Source organism: Schistocerca nitens, chromosome 2, assembly GCF_023898315.1.
Source record: "Schistocerca nitens isolate TAMUIC-IGC-003100 chromosome 2, iqSchNite1.1, whole genome shotgun sequence".
Lineage (NCBI taxonomy): Eukaryota > Metazoa > Arthropoda > Insecta > Orthoptera > Acrididae > Schistocerca > Schistocerca nitens.
The window spans coordinates 326,062,005-326,083,377 of NC_064615.1; the positions used below are offsets into that span (position 1 = coordinate 326,062,005).

General features: G+C 43.9%; 1 protein-coding gene across 1 annotated transcript in view; it reads right to left on the minus strand.

The window, feature by feature from the left end:
• Window positions 1-21,373, minus strand: part of LOC126235011 (uncharacterized) — a 473,551-nt gene that overhangs the window by 433,635 nt on the left and 18,543 nt on the right. The window contains exon 6 of the mRNA XM_049943746.1: window positions 5,469-5,581. Coding sequence (XP_049799703.1) covers window positions 5,469-5,581 — 113 coding nt within the window. The remainder of the gene's footprint in view (window positions 1-5,468; window positions 5,582-21,373) is intronic.

The window sequence follows — 21,373 nt, forward strand, 5'->3', positions numbered from 1 at the left end:
ATGGGCCCAACAACATGCCGAATGGACCGCTCAGGATTAGCATCACGTTCTCTTCACCGGTGAGTGTTGTATATGCCTTCAACCAGACAATCGTCGGAGACGTGATTGGAGGCAATCCGGTCAGGCTGAACGCCTGAGACACAATGTCCAGCGAGTGCAGCAAGGTGGAGGTTCCCTGCTGTTTTGGGGTGGCATAATGTGGGGCCGACGTACGCCGCAGGTGGTCATGGAAGCCGCCGTAACGGCTGTACGATACGTGAATGCCACCCTCCGACCAATAGTGCAACCATATCGACAGGATATTGGCGAGGCTTTCGTCTTCATCGACAATTCGCGCCTCCATCTTGCATACGAGGTGTGGCTAGAAAAAAACCGGACTAGTACTGGTGAAACAATAAAACGAATGCAATAAGGCTGAAAGTCGCGTGGCCTGTCACGTGACTCTCGCTCCGCCTACTGCTCGAGTTTCATCTGCCTCCTGCACTCAGTCTGCCCGTGGCGTCTGTTTTAAGTAGTTGACGTTTTGTCTGTGCGTCGGAAAATGTTGAGTGTACAGAAAGAACAGCGTGTTAACATCAAATTTTGTTTCAAACTAGGAAAATCTGCAAGTGAAACGTTTGTAATGTTACAACAAGTGTACGGCGATGATTGTTTATCGCGAACACAATTGTTTGAGTGGTTTAAACGATTTAAAGATGGCCGCGAAGACACCAGTGATGACACTCGCACTGGCAGACCATTGTCAGCAAAAACTGATGCAAACATTGAAAAAATCGGTAAACTTGTTCGACAAGATAACCGTTTAACAATCAGAGCAGTGTCTGAGTTAACAGGAGTTGACAAGGAAAGTGTTAGGCAGATTCTTCATGAAAGTTTCAACATGAACAAAGTGTGTTCAAAAATGGTTCCAAAGTGTCTCACAATTGAACAGAAGGAACGCCGAAGAATGATTTGTTCTGACATCCTGGAAAACATTGAAAGTGATCCCACCTTCTTACAAAATGTTATTACTTGCGATGAATCGTGATTTTTTACTTACGATCCCGAAACTAAACGCCAATCGATGCATTGGAAAACTCCTGGTTCTCCACGACAAAAAAAAGCACGAATGTCAAAATCGAAATTCAAGGCAATGATGATTGTTTTTTTTTGTCATCAAAGGGATTGTGCACATTGATTTGGTACCAGAGGGACAAACAGTGAATCAGCATTACTACATTAGCGTCCTGGCTACCCTACGTGAGCGATTACGGAGAAAACGGAACGATTTGTGGAGAAAAAAGTCATGGATCCTTCACCAAGACAATGCCCCAGCTCACAGTGCGTTGTCAGTGAAGACGTTTTTGGCAAAACACAACATTCCCATCTTAGATCATCCACCCTACTCACCTGATTTGGCCCCCTGTGACTTTTTTCTTTTCCCTAAAGTCAAGTCAGCTTTGAAAGGAACTAGATTTGAGACTGTTGAAGCAGTAAAAGAAAAAGCGACGGAAGTAATGTACGGACTTACCGAAAATGATCTGCAGCATTGCTATGAACAGTGGAAAATTCGTATGGAGCGGTGTAGAGACCGAGGAAGAGAGTACATTGAAGGAGATGACATGAAATTGTAAATAATTGTAAATAAATGTTTTTTCCAGCATCAGTCCGGTTTTTTTCTAGCCGCACCTCGTATCTTGTGAATGGCTTCCTTCAGGATAACGACGTCGCTCGACTAGAGTGGCCAGTATGTTCTCCAGACAATAACTCTATCGAACATGCCTGGGATAGATTGAAAAGGGCTGTTAATGGACGACGTGACTCACCAACCACTCTGAGGGATCTACGCCGAATCGCCGTTGAGGAGTGTGACAATCTGGACTAACAGTGCCTTGATGAACTTGTGGATAGTATGCCACGACGAATACAGGCATGCACCAATGCAAGAGGACGTGCTACTTGGTATTAGAGGTAGCGGTGTGTACAGCAATCTGGAACACCACCTCTGAAGGTCTCGCTGTATGGTGGTAGAACATGCTATGTGTGGTTTTCATGAGCAATAAAAAGGGCGGAAATGATGTTTATGTTGATCTCTATTCCAATTTTCTGTACAGGTTCCGGAACTCTCGGAACCGAGGTGATGCAAAACTTTTTTTATGTGTGTATGTACCTGTCTGAAATAAAATGATTTACAGCAACAGTCCCGTTACTTTATAGCCACATCTTGTATATCTGCGTTTAGCTTGCCTTACGTCCATTGCAGTTCTAACAGAGTTATTGGTCCTGTCGTTAAAAACTTCAGCGTACTTGTGCGTTAATCTATATGTAGTCCTTTTTGATTTCTTTGAAAAAATTAGTCCCATATTGAGTGCCTGGTCAACAGAGTGAAACTCCTGTACACACGTAGATAACTTTGCTGTTGTGGAATCTGGCGGCCTGTCTTGTCCCTATAGGGTGTAAGCAAATATTGTTAAAAAAATGGTTCAAATGGCTCTGAGCACTATGGGACTTAACATCTGAGGTCATCAGTCCCCTAGAACTTAGAACTACTTAAACCTAACTAACCTAATGACATCACACACATCCATGCCCGAGGCAGGATTCGAACCTGCGACCGTAGCGGTCGCGCGGTTCCAGACTGAAGCGCCTTTAACCGCTTGGCCAAATATTGTTAACGAAGTGCCACAGTGGTAGAGGGGAAATAGAGGCGAACAATTTTATGAAGGACATTTGTGGTCTGTCAACTAGAGAAACAACAAATTGGCCTATAAATGCCACCTAAGCCACAGCGGATGCATACCGCTTGAGGTTTTAAATATCCTCTCGACCTCTTTCGTCACCGACTTAGTCGCTCAGATTTTTGAAATCTTTTATTTCTTTTACATAAGTAATTTAAACTTTACCGTTACGGAGAAAGGAAAATGGACCTTTTTAATGTTAAGCAAGCACCAATTACGTTTACAGTTCGATGTAAGCTCTAGCATTACAAGCATAATAGTCTCGTAGTAATAAGGTCAGAGAAACAAAACAATTTAATTGTTAATTCTACTGTGTAAAAATTCACAAAATTTTGAAGTAAGATTTAGACAAAAGTCAATTTTATGTTTTCTAAACACAGGAATAAAGCGTGTTTAATATTCAAGGACGATGTTAGAGAGAAAGAACAAACGAACTTCAAGATAGACTAAGCAGATGGCGCTCTTGCTTCATAGCATAGCAGGCTTTTGTATTTCAGTTTGTGTTGGTTTCCCAGCTTAACATACCACATCTACATCTACTTCATTATTATGCAATTCGCACTTAAGTGCCTGGTACAGGGTTCTTCGAATCATCTTCATACTATGGCTCTACCATTCCACTGTCTAAGGGTGTGGGAAAAATGAACATTTAAATGTTTTTCTACGAGTTCGGATTTCTGTTATTTTGTCATGATGGTCATTTCTCCCTATGTAGGTTAGCGACAGTAAAGTATTTTCACTTTCAGAGAAGAAAGTCTGTGATTGAAATTTCGTAAAAAGATCTCGCCGCAACGAAAAACGCCTTTGATTTAATGGTTGCCATCCCAACACGCTTATCACATACGTGACACTCTATCTCGAATTTCGCGATAATACAGAATAAGCGTAGTATAGGTAGTCTCTTTAGCAGATGTTTTGCATCTTCTGACTGTTCTTCCAATAAAAAGTAGTCTTTGATTAGCCTTCCCCACAACGTTGCCTATGTGATCGTTCCAAATTAAGTTGTTCGCAATTGTAATTCCTGGGTTTTAGTCGAACTGACAGTCTTTAAATTTGTGTGATTTGCAGTGTAATCGAAATTTAACGGATTTCTTTGTATACTTTTCGGATGACGTAACATTTTCCGTAATTGAGTGACAGTTTCCACTTTTAGCGCCATTCATATGTCGTGTCTAAGTCACTTTGCAATTGGTTTTGACCTTCTGATGATTTTACTAGACGGTAAAATGCCCTACATCGAACTGTTCGTCTTGACCTACCTTGTACCACTGGCGTGTGTTGCTAAAAGTTATCGTTTACATGAATGCGTGGTGTCTGTCCTTTCGGACATGTCCTAAAGAACAGACACCATGCATTCATATAACTGATTCGCCTCAATGGGCATTGACTACTCAACCTTCTGTGCGGATGCACTTTTACATTCGACCCCTGCGGGAATCTGAAAATTAGCAAGCATGCAAAACATGAACGGGGACTGCTGATAGGTGGCGCTAGGTGAGAATGTGAGTTGTCCGGAGAGTGTGCTGAGGAAGCTAGCGCATTTTCGATAACCATCGTATCCAGGTAAGCCGCCACGGCAGTCCAGTGTTTCCAGTCAGAGGGTTACCTGCCCTCTGTAATATGTATATATATATATATATATATATATATATATATATATATATATATATATATAAGGAGTGAACGGATCAACGAAGAGCCTGAACGGGTATCATCGGACGTCCGCCCCGAATAAATTCAACAAATAATATAGAACAAAAATGAGACCAGAAAAAAAAGTTAATGCAACTGCCTACTAAGCAGGAGATCTCGCGTTCGACTCCAGATCCGGAACACCTTTTCACTAGTCGTCGCTGACTCCGCATAAAACCCTGATGCAGCTGGTATCATCAGTTCCTTCCCTTCCCTTTCCTTTATCACCTCCGGTTTACATAATTACGTTTACACCCTGTATAGACACAAGAATGAGAAAACCTGAACATAGAAATTATGATTATTGAAATGCCACGATCGCTTCAATATCGTTTACTAGATGACCGGTTTCAGCACTCTGAAGGTGCTATCATCGGATCTGAAACGTGGATTAACATTTATAAAACCATATGGACACCATAGCACATGAGGCAGACCATCTGATAAAAATCATTGTCACAACAAAAAATAAATAAAATAAAATAAAAAAACTGCTCTCATGGTCTTTCTTTCCATAAAATATAAAACTGAAGTCACCAGATGAATTATATTTTATGGAAAGAACGACCATGAGAGCAGTTTATTATTATTTTTTATTGGTTGTGACAATGATTTTTATCAGATGGTCTGTCTCATGTGGCATGGTGTCCATATGGTTTTATAAATGTTAATCCACGTTTCAGATCCGATGATGGCACCTTCAGAGTGCTGAAACCGGTCGTCTATTAAACGATATTGAAGCGATCGTGGCTTTTCAATTATTTTAAAAACAGAGTGATCGCCCCACGACACACCATGTGTTCACTCAAAAATAGAAATTATGCTTGCATGTTTCTGTGCTAACGCGGAAATCACTAAAATTTTGCTAATGACAGTCGGCGGTCAGGACCAGAAAAATGTCAGCTCTATATATGATCAGAATCTGTCTTATTTCTCATTTAAATAAACAGAAATACTTTTAACTCCTGGAACAGTACGTTGTTTCCCCATCTGACAGTTTATAAGACGAGTATATTTTTGTCAGTGAGTGAGGTGTCGCACGTTGCCACATGGACTTACCCTGTGTATGGTGCGCGGGCTGAGGGACAGGTAGTTTGGCACATGAGGTCTCCTCCCCAGACACACGTCCGTCTGCGTCGCCTGCGTCTTCATAGGCGCGCGCTTCAGCTTCTCTGCAACACGACACAGCACACTGAAATATTATACAATACAGTACAACAAAGTGAGGGCTGCAAGCAGCAGAAATACTTGTTGAGTCAGAGGACTGATGCATAGCGCTTTATAAAAACGGAAAAGATATATTGTACATAATTTCAGGCCACTAGTCTTGCTGGATCACTTTCGAAGGCTTTTGAACAGGAAATGTATGAGAATGTATTGACACATCCCAATACATTAATTTTAGGTTATACGATGTATGTCCACAAAGTAAGTTCCGTTTGGTTATATAAAACAAACGTGTACAGATACAGAAAAAATATTTATTGTACAAAAATCTACAACTGTTAAACTAGTTTTCTCCATAGCTTCCGAAATTTTGTAGGCACTTGTCACAGCATGGCACAAGTTTTTGTATGCCTTCCTCATAGAAGGCTGCCGCCTGTGTATTCAACCATGTGGTAACATGTTCTTTCAGCTCGTCATCATCGTTGAAGTGATGACCAGCTGGGACAGATTTTAGGTGTAAGAAGAGATGGAAGTTGCTACGAGCGAGGCCCGGTTGAAATGTCCCCTTAGAAAAATCAATGAATTACTGTGCTGATAAACCCCTTACGTTATTTGATTTTCAAACAGCTGAGCACAACTGAACATACTCAGACATTTCTCTCTTTACTTATTCTGATCATCACTAAACTGACACACAACATTTTTAGCGCAACGCAATCTGACTTTCAGTAATCCCTGCAAAAGAATGGAACTGATTAACAATAACCTATACCTTTCATGAATCACTTACCTCACAAAAATCTTCATTACTCGAACTACTGCAATACAGCGAGCGCCAATACTTCCAGCTAAATAAAAGATTCTAACTACTGAAGTCACTAACTACTGATAGGCGTAGTTAGCAAAGGAAACATTTTGATAAAGAACAAACAATGTATTTACCTTAATAGTGTTCAAAAGTCATTATATACACTGCTGGCCACCGTAAATGCAACACCCTGAAGGAAGCATCCGAATCAAGTGAATTTTACACCATGGGTTTGCAGCGATGAGATATGCAACTGATTACAATTTCAGGGCAGACGCACATCACGCGCGCCTGTGGCGCCATCTCATAGCGCCATTTAAGGCTTGGCGATTTCGACGAGTGTACGTTCGGCACGTGTGTTTACCTTGTGGTTGTTTCACAAGACGATCAGTTATGCCTCGTAGACGACAGCGAACATCTTTTGATCAAGTATCCGAGCTCGACAGAGGAAGGATAGTGGCTTACCGAGATTGTGGATTATCATACAGAGAAATCGCTAGTCGTGTTGGACGAAACCAAACAACTGTAATGCGGATATGTGACCGTTGGATGCAGGAGGGTACGACGGACCGACGTGGTCGATTGCATTCACCTCGGTGCACCACTGCACGTGCTGATAGGCAAATTGTGCGCATGGCAGTGACGGATCGCTCAGTGACATCCCGAACCATAGCACAGCACATTGCGTCTGTAACGCATCATCCAGTGTCTGCGCGTACCATTCGACGCCGTTTACATCAGAGTGGTCTGTCCGCAAGACGTCCATTGCTTCGTCTACCATTGACGCAGAACCACAGACGTCTCCGTCGCCAATGGTGTGATGACAGACGGATGTGGACGGCAGAATGGAATGACGTTGTCTTTACTGACGAGGCACGCTTCTGTCTGCAGCACCACGATGGTCGGATTCGAGTGTGGAGACACCGTGGAGAGAGAATGCTGGACAGCTGCATTATGCACCGCCACACTGGTCTGGCACCGGGTATTATGGTATGGGGCGGTATTGGATATTACTCTCGCACGCCTCTATTACGCATTGCCGGTACTTTAAATAGCCGGCGCTACATATCCGAGGTGCTGGAGCCAGTTGTCCTTCCTTAGCTTCAGGGCTCGGCCACAGCCATATTTCAACAGGATAATGCGCGACCACACGTGGCACGCATTGTCCAAAGGCTCTTCGTCAATAACCAGATTGAATTGCTTCCCTGGCCGGCTCGCTCTCCGGATCTTTCGCCGATAAAAAACATATGGTCCATGGTTGCTCAACGAGTGACCCAGATTACATCCCCAGCTGCCACACCAGATGATCTTTGGCAACGTGTGGAAGCTGCTTGGGCTGCTGTACCCCAGGAACACATCCAACGTCTCTTTGACTCAATGCCGAGACGTGTGGCAGCGGTGATCTCCAACAATGGCGGCTACTCTGGCTACTGATTCTGGCAGGAACCACATGTCACAGACGTCTGTAAACGTAATCATTTGATACTTGGTCAACATGTTATCTACAAAATAAATCTTGTTGTGCTACCTCTTGTCTTTCTTGGTGTTGCATTTACGGTGGCCAGCAGTATATATTATCGTGGGAAAAAAACAACACTTTTTGACAGTAATCCTCGGCGCTTGTTCTGTATTGCGTGGCGCAATTTCTTAATGGTCTCGCAGTAACCATGTGCATCGATTGTTTGGCCTCGTGGTAAGAAATCAATCAGCAAAATGCCTTTTCTGTCCCAAAAAAAAAAAAAAAAAAAAAAAAAAAAAACGGTGCACATGACTTTTCGAGGTGTCAAGATTTGCTTAGGCTTAACCATCGTTGGGGATGAAGTGTGCCTCCATTCCACTAATTGCCGTTTTGTTTCAGGGGTGTTGTACGATACCCAAGTTTCATCCCCCGTGACTATCCGAGAAAGAATACAGTTGCCTTCTTCATTGTAGCGTGTCAAAAACTGAAGTGCACTGCCCATCCGTTGTTTCTGGTGTTGTTCAGTAAGAACTTTAGGTACCCAATGTGAGCAAAGGTTTCTAAATTTCAGTTTTTCAGTAACAATGTCATGAATTAGTGATCGTGAGATTTGTGGAATTTCCATAGCAAGGGCACTAAGCGTAAAGTTACGGTTGTGCTTCATCTTCTCTTCAATTGTGTGAACCAGTTCATCAGTAACCACAGACGGGCGTGCACTTCGTTCTTAATCGTGCACTTGATCACGTCCTTCATTGAACAGTCTGACCCATCTCATAACTATTGAATCACTCATAGCATTTTGTCCGTAAACCTCGCAGATTTGCCGATGAATTTCTTTTGGTTTAACTTTCTTTGCATTTAGAAAACGAATCGCAGATCTGATTTCACACGCGGTGGCATTTTCAATTACGTCTGACATAAAGAAGCACTAAAAAGCACACGCCGGCAGCAGCGATCTGAAAATGGCGTACATGTTTTCTCCTTGAGTCAGCGTCACTGCCGTACATACTCGGAACTGAGATCGTAGCGCTGCCGCGGATAGAAATAGAAACGGAACTTACTTTGTGGACGACAGTCTTACTTTCAGTTTGGCTTCAGGATAGGAGCATGAGCAGAAAAGTGCGATTCATTCTTTTGCTTGTGAAGAACCTGCAGCGTTAATTGATAAGTAGTGGAGTACTTACTTGATTTGACAAACATATCCGACTGTTTGGATTATGCTATGTCTTAGCATTAATTGGAACATCACGATGTTAGGGCAGAGCTGAACAACAGTTCACTTCATGTGTAGAAAATACGAAGCACAGTGCTCTCTCCAAACGTCGAGGAACAGGGAACTGATTTGATATGGCGTATTTATCTCGTGGTTAAAGATCACATTTAGTCTGTGTTTGTTTTCAAATATGCAGTTGTAGAAGTATTGATCTGCATTGAACAAACACAAAGTTTTCTTGTTTAATACCCAAAAATGTTTCGGTGAAGTTTCACCAGTGTCATGGGGTTCATTTATCTTCTTTCAAATAACATGTAAAGGAATTTCTTCGCAAGTTATTTGACAGCAAATAAATGGAGCCCACTGACGTTGGTGAAGCTTCACTGAAACAAGTTTGGATTTTGTTCAAGGCAGAACCATACTTCCACAATTGTATATTGATGTGGGAGTGGTGGGGAGGTGGACTGCTACAACATTCTTTCCGTGCACATATTGCTTTTATTAATGTGTGTCAATGCCTTGCCCGAAACGCGACAAATGACACAGAAAAGTACTACAGCAAATCATAAGTGTTTATTTTTATTTCTACTCTTAGGTCTTTAAATTTTCAGATCAGCTTTCTGTGAATTATGTACTGACTCGTCCCGTATATAAGTAGCTATGGGTCATATGCTCCCACGGTACCCAATGAATTAAACGAATTAAACAATTAAAAGCAAATCGATAGTATTGGACTTTTTTGTCGATCGGGTACAGACAGGAAACATTGCATCACCTGACGTATAATATAAGATCTGTCCTATTAGCTCTGGGCTGACGAGTCAAAACCATTCAGTCTATTCTCGAAAGCTTCGGCTACGCAACGTTACGTGACCGTGACATTAAGTGTGATTACGTGAATTATACGCCAACATTTCCGATACTGTTTCATTATCTATCACGTCTGCGGCTCATAGGGAGAACAATTTTAACGCTTTGTACATGGGAGGGAGCGGTGGGAGGGGGCAAACAAAAGTACAGTTAAACGGCCCCTGCGTGCACCTACAGTTTTGTTGTCCTTTGAACAACGGCCCAGCCGTTATTTTGTGAATGTTGGGTGCACAATCTCGTAAGGGAATAAAGTAGCTAGAAGGACAGGGAAAAAGAGTCATTGCCTGTCAATAAAAGATTGCGCTTTTTATGTCGAATATGTAGCTGTTACCCAAAGAGTAGCTTTTATGCCAATGCACTTCGTTCTACGTGTCTTCAGCTAGTAGTTTCTTTTTCTGAACTGCGATGTCAAAGACGAGCAAAGAACTCAACAAACGCTGAAATAAACTCTCAGGCAGGCTCAAAGCGTTTAGCACACAGGCGTATCTCTGAGCGAGGAAATACACTACTGGCCATTAAAATTGCTACACCAAGAAGAAATGCAGATGATAAACGGGTATTCATTAGACAAATATATTATACTAGAACTCACATGTGATTACATTTTCAAGCAATGTGGGTGCATAGATCCTGAGAAATCAGTACCCAGAACAACCACCTCTGGCAGTAATAACGGCCTTGATACGCCTGGGCATTGAGTCAAACACACCTTGGATGGCGTGTACAGGTACAGCTGCCCACGCAGCTTCAACACGATACCACAGTTCATCAAGAATAGTCAATGGCGTATTGTGACGAGCCAGTTGCTCGGCCACCATTGACCAGACGTTTTCAATTGGCGAGAGATCTGGAGAATGTGCTGGCCAGGGCAGCAGTCGAACATTTTCTGTATCCAGAAAGGCCATACAGGACCTCCAACATGCGGTCGTGCATTAACCTGTTGAAATGTAGGGTTTCGCAGGGATCGAATGAAGGGTAGAGCCACGGGCCGTAACATATCTGAAATGTAACGTCAACTGTTCAAAGCGCAGTCAATGCGGACAAGAGGTGACCGAGACGTGTAACAAATGGCACCCCATACCATCACGCCGGGTGATACGCCAGTATGGCGATGACGAATACACGCTCCCAGTGTCCGTTCCCCGCGATGTCGCCAAACACGGATGCGACCATCATGATGCTGTAAACAGAACTTGGATTCATCCGAAAAAATGACGTTTTGCCATTCGTGCACCCAGGTTCGTCGTTGAGTACACCACCGCAGGCTCGCCTGTCTGTGATGCAGCGTCAAGGGTAACCGCAGCCATGGTCTCAGAACTGATAGTCGATGCTGCTGCAAACGTCGTCGAACTGTTCGTACCGATGGTTATTGTCTTGCAAACGTCCCCATCTGTTGACTCAGGGATCGAGACGTGGCCGCACGATCCGTTACAGCCATGCGGATAAGATGCCTGTCATCTCGACTGCTAGTGATACGAGGCCGTTGGGATCCAGCACGGCGTTCCGTATCACCCTCCTGAACCCACCGATTCCATATTCTGCTAAGAGTCATTGGATCTCGACCAACGCGAGCAGCAATGTCGCGATACGATAAACCGCAATCGCGATAGGCTACAATCCGACCTTTATGAAAGTCGGAAACGTGATGGTACGTATTTCTCCTCCTTACACGAAGCATCACAACAACGTTTCACCAGGCAACGCGGGTCAATTGCTGTTTGTGTATGAGAAATCGGTTGGAAGCTTTCCTCATGTCAGCACGTTTTAGGTGTCGCCACCGGCGCCAACGTAGTGTGAATGCTCTGAAAAGCTTATCATTTGCATATCAAAGCATCTTCTTCCTGTCGATTAAATTTCGTGTCTGTAGCACGTCATCTTCGTGGTGTAGCAAATTTAATGGCCAGTAGTGTAATAAATCACAGCCGGCCGTTGTGGCCGAGCAGTTGTAGGCGCTTCAGCCCGGAACCGCGCCGCTGCTACGGTCGCAGGTTCGAATCCTGCCTCGGGCACGGATGTGTGTGATGTTCTTAGGTAAGTTAGTTCTAAGTCTAGGGGACTGATGATCTCAGACGTTAAGTTGCATAGTGCTTAGACGCATTTGAACCATTTTTCAATAAATCACATAAATCTAATCGCTGTCAGTTCAGCTAAATACCTAGAACTTACGATTAAGAAAAACTTAAGTCGGAACGATCACATATACAGGGTGAATATTAATAAAACCGACAAATTGCAGGGAGGGATTCCTGACTGGAAGTGCAGGAAGAAAGGTACTACGAATATGTGTCCGGAAATGGACGTTGCGCGTACAGCGACAACAAATCTTCCCAGAACAAAGTTTGGAGCAGCATTGCATCCACGTGACAGATGCTCAGATTGACCTCCACGAGAGTGCAGGTGGTTGGGATAATAGCGGCTGAACTGCCAGATAATCGTACTTAGTTTACAGCATGCTGGCGGGTCACTTGGCTGCGGCTCGTCTCAGTATCCTGTAGAGCCCTGTTCTCCAAATCCGGTATACGCACGGATCGACAACTTCCTGCACGTTCGTCTGCCTCAAGGGATCCACGAACACACAAGCGCCAAAAAAAGGGGCTTGAAAAGTATGATGTGATACATGTCTGTGAGGGTACTTGTTTTGGTATAGCCGTGCCGCCTCCAGACAGTTTCCGTCTCTTTGGACGTACACAGACACCATATCGGCTTGTTTTCAACTTCAATACCGGATCATTCTGCAGCTTACAGTACACTGCGTCAATCACACAGCCTGTAACACACCAGAAACACAGGGCACGTGATTAGGGGAACTTTCATTCGTCAACGCCATCTACCGTGGCAACGATGCATTTTCGGGGATGTGTCCATAGGACCTTTTTCTCTCCATTTCTAGTCATGAATCCGTCCCTGGAATTTCTCGGTCTTATTAATGTTCACCCTGTATAAAGCTGTGGGGAAAACAAACCTAAGAATGTGTTTTATTTGCAGAACGCTTAGAAAATGCAACAGGTTTACTGAAGAGCAGCCTACCCTTACCAGACGGGGTTGACAGAGGCCATCGAAAAGGTCCAGAGGAGGCTAGATCGTTTTGTGTTTTCGCGAAATAGGGGTGAGAGCGTCCAAAGGAGGCCAGCTTTTTCTGTATTACCGCGAAATAGGGGTGAGAGTGTCACGGAAATGACGCCTAATCTTTTCACGAAATTTCAGTCTCCAACGTTCTCCTCCGAAGGCGAGAAACATTTTGTTGACTCAAAACTACATAGGGAGAAGTGATCACTGTAATAAAATAGGAGAAATCAGAGCTCGTACAGAAAGATTTATGTCTTCATTTTTCCCGCCTGCTGTCAGAGAGTGGGACGGTAGGAAAGTAGTGTGAAAGCGGTTCGATGCTATCTCTCCCAGGCACTTAATTGTGAATTACAGTTTAGTCATGTAGATGTAGATGTACACTAAACGAATACATGTCGAAAAGCGCCATTCATCTTTCTCTCGTCTACATCTACATCTACATCTACATCTACATCTACATGGACAGTCAGCAAATCACACTTAAGTGCCCGGTAGAGGGTTCATCGAACCACCTTCACAATAATTCTCTATTATTCCAATCTCCGACAGCGCGCGGATAAAATGAACACCTAAATCTTTCCGTGTGAGCTCTCCTTTCCCTTATCTTGTTACAATGATCGTTCCTCCCTGTGTAGGTCTGCGTCAACAAAATATTTTCGCTTTCGGAGGAGGAAGTTGGTGACTCAAGTGTAGTGAGAAGATTCTGCCGCAACGGAAAACTCCTTCGTTTTAATGATGTCGACCCCATATCCTGTATCATGCCCGTGACACTCTCTTCCCTATTACGGGATAATACAAAACGTGCTGCTCTTCTTTCAACTTTCTCGATGTGCTCCGTTAACCCTATCTGGTAAGGATCCCACACCGCCGGCCGAAGTGGCCGTGCGGTTAAAGGCGCTGCAGTCTGGAACCGCAAGACCGCTACGGTCGCAGGTTCGAATCCTGCCTCGGGCATGGATGTTTGTGATGTCCTTAGGTTAGTTAGGTTTAACTAGTTCTAAGTTCTAGGGGACTACTGACCTCAGAAGTTGAGTCCCATAGTCCTCAGAGCCATTTGAGCCATTTGATCCCACACCGCGAAGCAGTATTCTAAAACAGTAAGGACAAGCGTAGTGTTCTGCAAATTAAACGCAGTCTTTGGTTTGCGTTCCCCACAACATTTTCTAAGCTTCTTTTCCAATTAAAGCTGTTCGTAATTGTAATTCCTAGGTATTTAGCCGAGTTTACGGCCTTTAGATTTGACTGATTTATCGTGTTACCGAAGATTAACGGATTCCTTTTAGCATTCATGTGGATGATCTCACACTTTTCATTATTTAGGGGCCAATGGCCAATTTTTGCACCATACAGACATCTTCTCTAAATCGTTTTGTAATTTGTTTTGATCGTTTGATGGCTGTACGACAGCCTCATCGGCAAACAACCTAAGACGGCTGCTCACGCTGTCTCCTAAATCGTTTATATAGATGAGGAACAGTAGAGGGCCTATAACACTACCTTCTGGGAAGCCAGAAATCACTTCAGTTTTACACGATGACTTTTCATCAATTACTACGAACTTCGATCTCTCTGACAAGAAATCACGCAACGAGTCACATAGCTGAGGCGGTATTCCATAAGCACGCAATTTCACTACAAGCCGCTTGTGTGGTACAGTGTCAAAAGCATTCTGGGAATCTACAAGTAAGGAATCAATTTGAAATCTCTTGTCAGTAGCAATCAACACTTCGTGTGAATAAAGAAGTAGTTGTGTTTGGCAAGAACGAAGTCTTCTGAATCCGTGTTGACTGTGTGTCAATAGACGGTTGTCTTCGAGGTAATTTATAATGTACGAACACAATATATGTTCCAAAATACTGCTGCATATCGACGTTAATGATATGGGCCTGTAATTTAGTAAATTACTCCAACTGCCTTACTTGAACGTTGGTGTGAACTGTGCAACTTTCCAGTCTTTGGGTACGGATATTTCGTTTAGCGAGCGGTAGTATAGGATTATGTATGGAGCTGTTGTATCAGCATACTCTGAAATGACTGGTATACAGTCTGGACCGGAAGACCTGCTTTTATTAAAAAAATTGTTTCACTACTCCGAGGATATCTACTTGTAAGTTACTCATGGTGGCAGCTGTTCTTGGTTCGAATTCTTTGGTGAAGGCATTTCGGAAGTCTGTGTTTAGTAACTCTGCTTTAGCCGCTCGGAGTAGCCGCGCGGTTGGAGGTGCCATGTCACTAATAGTGCGGTCCCTCCCGCCGGAGGTTCGAGTCTTCCCTCGGGCAGGGGTGTGAGTGTTGTCCTTAGCGTTAAGTTACTTTAAGTATTGTGTAAGTCTACGGACCGATCAACGCAGCAGTTTGGTCCCTTAGGAATTCACACATTTGAACTCTGCTTTAGCAGCACTGTCGTCGGAAATATTTCCACTGACATTGCGCGGAAGGCGTCGATTGTGTCTTGCCGCTAGCATGCTTTACATACGACCAAAATCTCTTTGGATTTTCTGCCAGGTTTCGAGACAAAGTTTCGTTGTGGGAACTATTATAAGCATCTTGCATTGAAGTCCGCGCTAAATTTCAAGTTTCTGTGGAATATCGTCAATTTTAGAGATTTTTCGCTCGTTTGAATTTGGCCTGCTTTTTCCGTTGTTTCTGCAACAGGTTACTAATTTATTTGATATAAATCTCTAAATTGCTGGCGATACTGTTTCTTTTAATTCAAGCAATATTTGGTCTACACTTACATTGTTAATTTGGAAGGAGTGTGTAGCGCATTTGGATGAAGTCGAGGAGCTTAGGACGAGACGTTAAACATCTGCGTATGTGACATAGATTGCACACATGCGTGTCTATTCTCTGCTGTTTTACACCATATGCCTCCAAAGAGGATTATTTAAAAAATCAAAACTCTGTTGTGTAAAACAGCTTCAAACTTCTGATTACTTCAGAAGTGAGTGAAGCCGCGCGGAGTGGCCGTGCGGTTTGAGGCGCCACGTCACGAACTGTGAGGCCCCTCCCTGCGGAGGTTCGAGTCCTCCCTCGGGCATGGGTGTGTTTGTTGTTCTTAGCATAAGTTAGTTTAAGTAGTGTGTAAGTCTAGGGACCGATGACCTCAGGAGTTTAGTCCTTTAGGAATTCACACATATTTGGACAAATGAATAGAAGAGTTAAACATTTAATGTTAAGCATGTAAGCGAGGAAAAGTATAAATAATGTTTGAAATTACGTTTAAGGTTTGTTCGAAGCCAGTAAGTGCTCCGATTAGCAAACAATTGCTCTGTCTAAGCAAAAGCTAGTTTTTGAAGCAGCTCGTTATTTATGACTTGATATCTTCTGAACTATGCGTCGTACAATCACATGATTTTGCAGGCTCATTTAATGGTGTATGTGGATACCGCCTGCAAAATATGTTGCTAATAGCGTTAGTAGTAATGAAGTAATAAATTAAAACTTCATGCTTGATGCTGAAATTTTACAGCAAGAGCATGAAAAAATACGATAAGTTTGTGGAGGGAGGGTTCACCGAGGAAAAGTATTTAAAGAGTTTGAAATTTTATGTAACGTTTGTTGCAAGCTGCCAAGCGTTCTCGTTCTCAAATACTGGATGAATATACTATATACTTGTTACTTTCAGCTGGTGCATTATGCTTCTTTTCAACTCTCATCCCATCCATTTTGAGAAGCAGATGGTTCTTGGCCGAATAATGAATTGCCTTTTGTTTTCCGATGGTGGTGTTGTTAAGAAGCATTTCGGGGAGAGTACATCAGGAACATCGAGGGAATTTAGGTATTTCTTGGGTGGTTTACGCTTTAATCTTGGTTCGTCATTGTATCCGATTAATTGCATACTTTTTCCTCCCTTATTACCATATTTTGTATCCACCGATTTATTACTTGAACTACGTCAGTTTTTGTTGCTAAAATTGTTCGCTCACACAGCCATTTTTATGTGTTTTCTCTGTTTAAACGGATATACACTACTGGTCATTAAAATTGCTACACCACGAAGATGCCGTGCTACAGACGCAAATTTTAACCGAAAGTAAGAAGATGCTGTGATAAGCAAATGATTAGCTTTTCAGAGCATTCACACAAGGTTGGCGCCGGTGGCGACACCTACAACGTGCTGACATGAGGAAAGCTTCAAACCGATTTCTCATACACACACAGCCGTTGACGCGCATTGCCTGGTGAAACGTTGTTGTGATGCCTCGTGTAAGGAGGAGAAATGCGTACCATCACGTTTACGACTTTGATAAAGGTCGGATTTTAGCCTATCGCGATTGCGGTTTATCAAAATGGCTCTGAGCACTATGCGACTTAACTTCTGAGGTCATCAGTTGGCTAGAACTTAGAACTAATTAAACCTAACTAACCTAAGGACATCACACACATGCCCGAGGCAGGATTCGAACCTGCGACCGTAGCGGTTGCTCGGTTCCAGACTGTAGCGCCTAGAACCGCACGGCCACTCCGGCCGGCTGTGGATTATCGTATCGTGAAATTGCTGCTCGCGTTGGTCGAGATCCAATGACTGTTAGCAGAATATGGAATCGGTGGGTTCAGGAGGGTAATACGGAACGCCGTGCTGGATCCCAACGGCCTCGTATCACTAGCAGTCGAGATGACAGGCAGCTTATGCTCATGGCTGTAACGGATCGTGCAGCCACGTCTCGATCCCTGAGTCAACAGATGGGGACGTTTGCAAGACAACCATCGGTACGAACAGTTCGACGACGCTTGAGAGCAGCATGGACTATCAGCTCGGAGACCATGGCTGCGGTTACCCTTAGCTGTGCAACACAGCCAGAAGCGCCTGCGATGGTGTACTCAACGATGAACCTGGGTGCACGAATGGCAAAACATGTTTTCGGATGAATCCAGGTTCTGTTTACAGGATCATGATGGTCGCATCCGTGTTTGGCGACATCGCGGGGAACGGACACTGGGAGCGTGTATTCGTCATCTCCATACTGGCGTATCACCCGGCGTGATGTTATGGGGTGCCATTGGTTACACGTTTGGGTCACCTCTTGTTCGCACTGACTGCACTTTGAACAGTGGGCGTTACATTTCAGATGTGTTACGGCCCGTGGCTCTACCCTTCATTTGATCCCTGCGAAACCCTACATTTCAGCTGGATAATGCACGACCGCACATTGCAGGTCCTGTACGGGCCTTTCTTGATACAGAAAATGTTCGACTGCGGCCCTGTCTAGCACATTCTCCAGATCTCTCACCAATTGAAAATGTCTGGTCAATGGTGGCCGAGCAACTGGCTCGTCACAATACGCCATTGACTATTCTTGATGAACTGTGGTATCGTGTTGAAGCTGCATGGGCAGCTCTACTTGTACACGCCATCCAAGCTCTGTTTGACTCAATGCTCAGGCGTATCAAGCCAGAGGTGGTTGTTCTGGGTATTGATTTCTCAGTATCGATGCACCCAAATTGCGTGAAAATGTAATCATATGTCAGTTCTAGTTTAATATATGTGTCCAATGAATACCCGTTTATCACGTGCATTGGTTCTTGGTGTAGCAATTTTAATGGCCAGTAGTGTACTTTTTTTTAGTGAGTTCTGCGTCTGTCTTTACTATTTTGCACATTTGATAGTTTAAGACTAATTTGCGCCCCCCTCCCTGCAAATCCGGCATGTGTCGTTCCTTGGAAAATACATTGTTCATTCATTTTAATATGTACACCTGCCAAAAGCCTGAATAACCACCTTTTCCATCGCGAGACGGGCAGGAAGGGAGTCAGTGTGGTTATGGAAGTCACCGACAGGAGGTGCAGACTGCGGTAGATGCCGAGGCTGCGGATCCATGGCGCGAACAGCCCGGAGGAGGTGGTCCCACAGACTCTCGACTGGGTTCAAATCCAGGTAGACTGGTAGTCAGGGAAGTGCGGTAAACTCATCCCGGTGCTCTTTAAACCACGCACGTAGACTTCGAGCTGTCTAAGATGTTGCATTGTCCTACTAGTAGATGCCATCGTGCCGAGGTAAAACAGTCTGCATGTAGGGGATAATGTGGTCCCCAAGGATAGGTGCATAATTACGTTGATCTGTTGTGTCTTCCAGAGCGACGAGATCACCCAGCGAATGTCCTCCGGCCTGGACAATTCCCATGATCCTTGTAGGCTTTCAGACTTTCACGCCGTATACGCCAATGGCTGCCTATCCGATGGAGCATAAAACCTGAATATTGTGAAAAGAACACCTGTCGCCACTAAGTGGATGTCCAGTTGCCGCATTAGCGTGTAAATTCCAGCCTTCGTCGCTATGAACAGCAGTCAGTATCGGTGCATGAACCAGGTGGCTGATGCAGAGGCCCATATGCAGCAAAGTTGGCTGAAGCGTTGTCGAGGAGACACTGTTGACAGACCCTTTGCTTCGTCTGGGCGGTCAGTTTCTCAACAGCTGCACGTCTCTGTGCCCGTACATATCTGTACAGTCGTCGTACACCCCTATCATCTGGGGCACGTGGTGCACCACAGCTGCTCCGGCGCTGGTTTTGGGTAGTACCATTTTGTCACGCACAGTATTCTTAAGGACACTGACAAGCGACTGTTTACAAAGTGAGCCGTTTCGGAAATGCTTCCACCGTTGGTGCGAAACCCAATGATGAAGCCCTCTTGAAATGAAGATAAATCCATCCGTTACCTCATTACTACAACAATTGCACTTTTTTCCCTATTCCCCCTTCCGATATGCTTTATACAGGGTGTTTATACATGAATATCGGGGTTTTAACGCTTTATAATATTTATTACATTAAACTTACAGTTATAAATGATATGTCAAACGAAAGAGCAACTCAGACAGTTGTGTTTGGCACCAGTGAGCATGCGCAGCGCGCAATGTTTCCGCCACAATCCGCTAGACAGCGGTAGTAGCAAAGATGGCGACTAGTGAACAGAAAGCGTTTTGTGTTTTGCAGTTTGCAAAGATCGAATCTGTAGTTACTGTGCAACCTGCATTCCGGATGAAGTTCGTCAGATTGAAGATACCGGCAGCCTTTGCAAAAAGAGCACAGGACGACCAAGAGTTAGTGAAGAGACTGATGAGCGAGTGAGAGGGTAGTTCATTCGTAGCCCAAAGAAATCAGTCCGGGAGGCTAGTCGTGAATTACAAGTTCCTGCGTCGACTGTTTGGAAAGTTAAGAAAACGCGTACAACTACGTCCTTACCGTTTACCGTTATTACAGTCTGTAAAGCCGGCAGACCATGGATTATGTGCCAACTTCGCAAACGAAATGTTGCTTCATGACGATGAAGATTTTCTGGATCATGTTGTTTTCAGTAATGAATCGACCTTTAACCTTAGTGGACATGTTAACACTGACAATGCGCGCATCTGGGGCTCAGAAAATCCTCACGAGGTGGTAAAAATGCAACGAGAGTCCCCTAAAGTGACTGTTTTTTGTGCCATATCCCAGCGAAAAGTTTATGGGGCTTTCTTTTTTTGGTGAACCTACTGTAACTTCTTACTTTCATATACTAGAGCAATGGCTCTTCCCTGAGTTGGAAGTAGATGAGCCAGAGAACTTCATTTTCCAGCAAGATGGTGAGCCACGCCACTGGCATAGCGAAGTAAACGATTGGTTGAACTTCACTGTACCCAAGCGGTGGACAGGCTTCAAGTGGCCCAATGAAAGGGCTTGCTTTGCATGACCATGTTCACCCGACCTAACGCCATGCAATTTTTTCCTTTGGGGCTTCATCAAGGATCGTGTGTACGTGCCTGTGCTACCAGCAAACCACCCTGAATTAAGAAACCGGACTGAAGCAGCTGCTGCTACAATCACTGAAGACACACTTGTCAACGTTTGAGAAGAACTCGGCTATAGACTTGAAGTGCGCCGTGTGAAAAATGGTGCTCACATTGAACATTTATAGGGTCTTGGTAAAACTGTTTGAGTTGCTCTTTCATTTGACATATCATTTGTAACTGTAAATTTAATATAATAAATATTATAAAGCGTTAAAACCGCGATATTCGTTTATAAACACCCTGTATATCCTCCACTGCCAATGCTGCTACCTGCCGTCTGTAAGTGGCTGTTGCACGTGGACATCTAACGTAAGCGGTGCACACATTAATGTGACTCGACAGTGTACATTGATGTGAAAGAGGAAGAAGATGTGCTGGTGACCACGATGTGACTGTCACCACTTCATAGACTCATAGCTTTACAATCACAACAGGTGCCGACAAACAACTGCAGTACTGCACAACAGAGGAACCAAAGTTAGCACCAGACACGAAAACCAGTGACTGATAGCGGGGTGTGGGTGGTTTTGATGGTATCGACGATTTCATCTAAAAATCTTAAATACTTTATACTTATTTAAATCAAAGATGAAGAACGGCAACAAGCCCACTG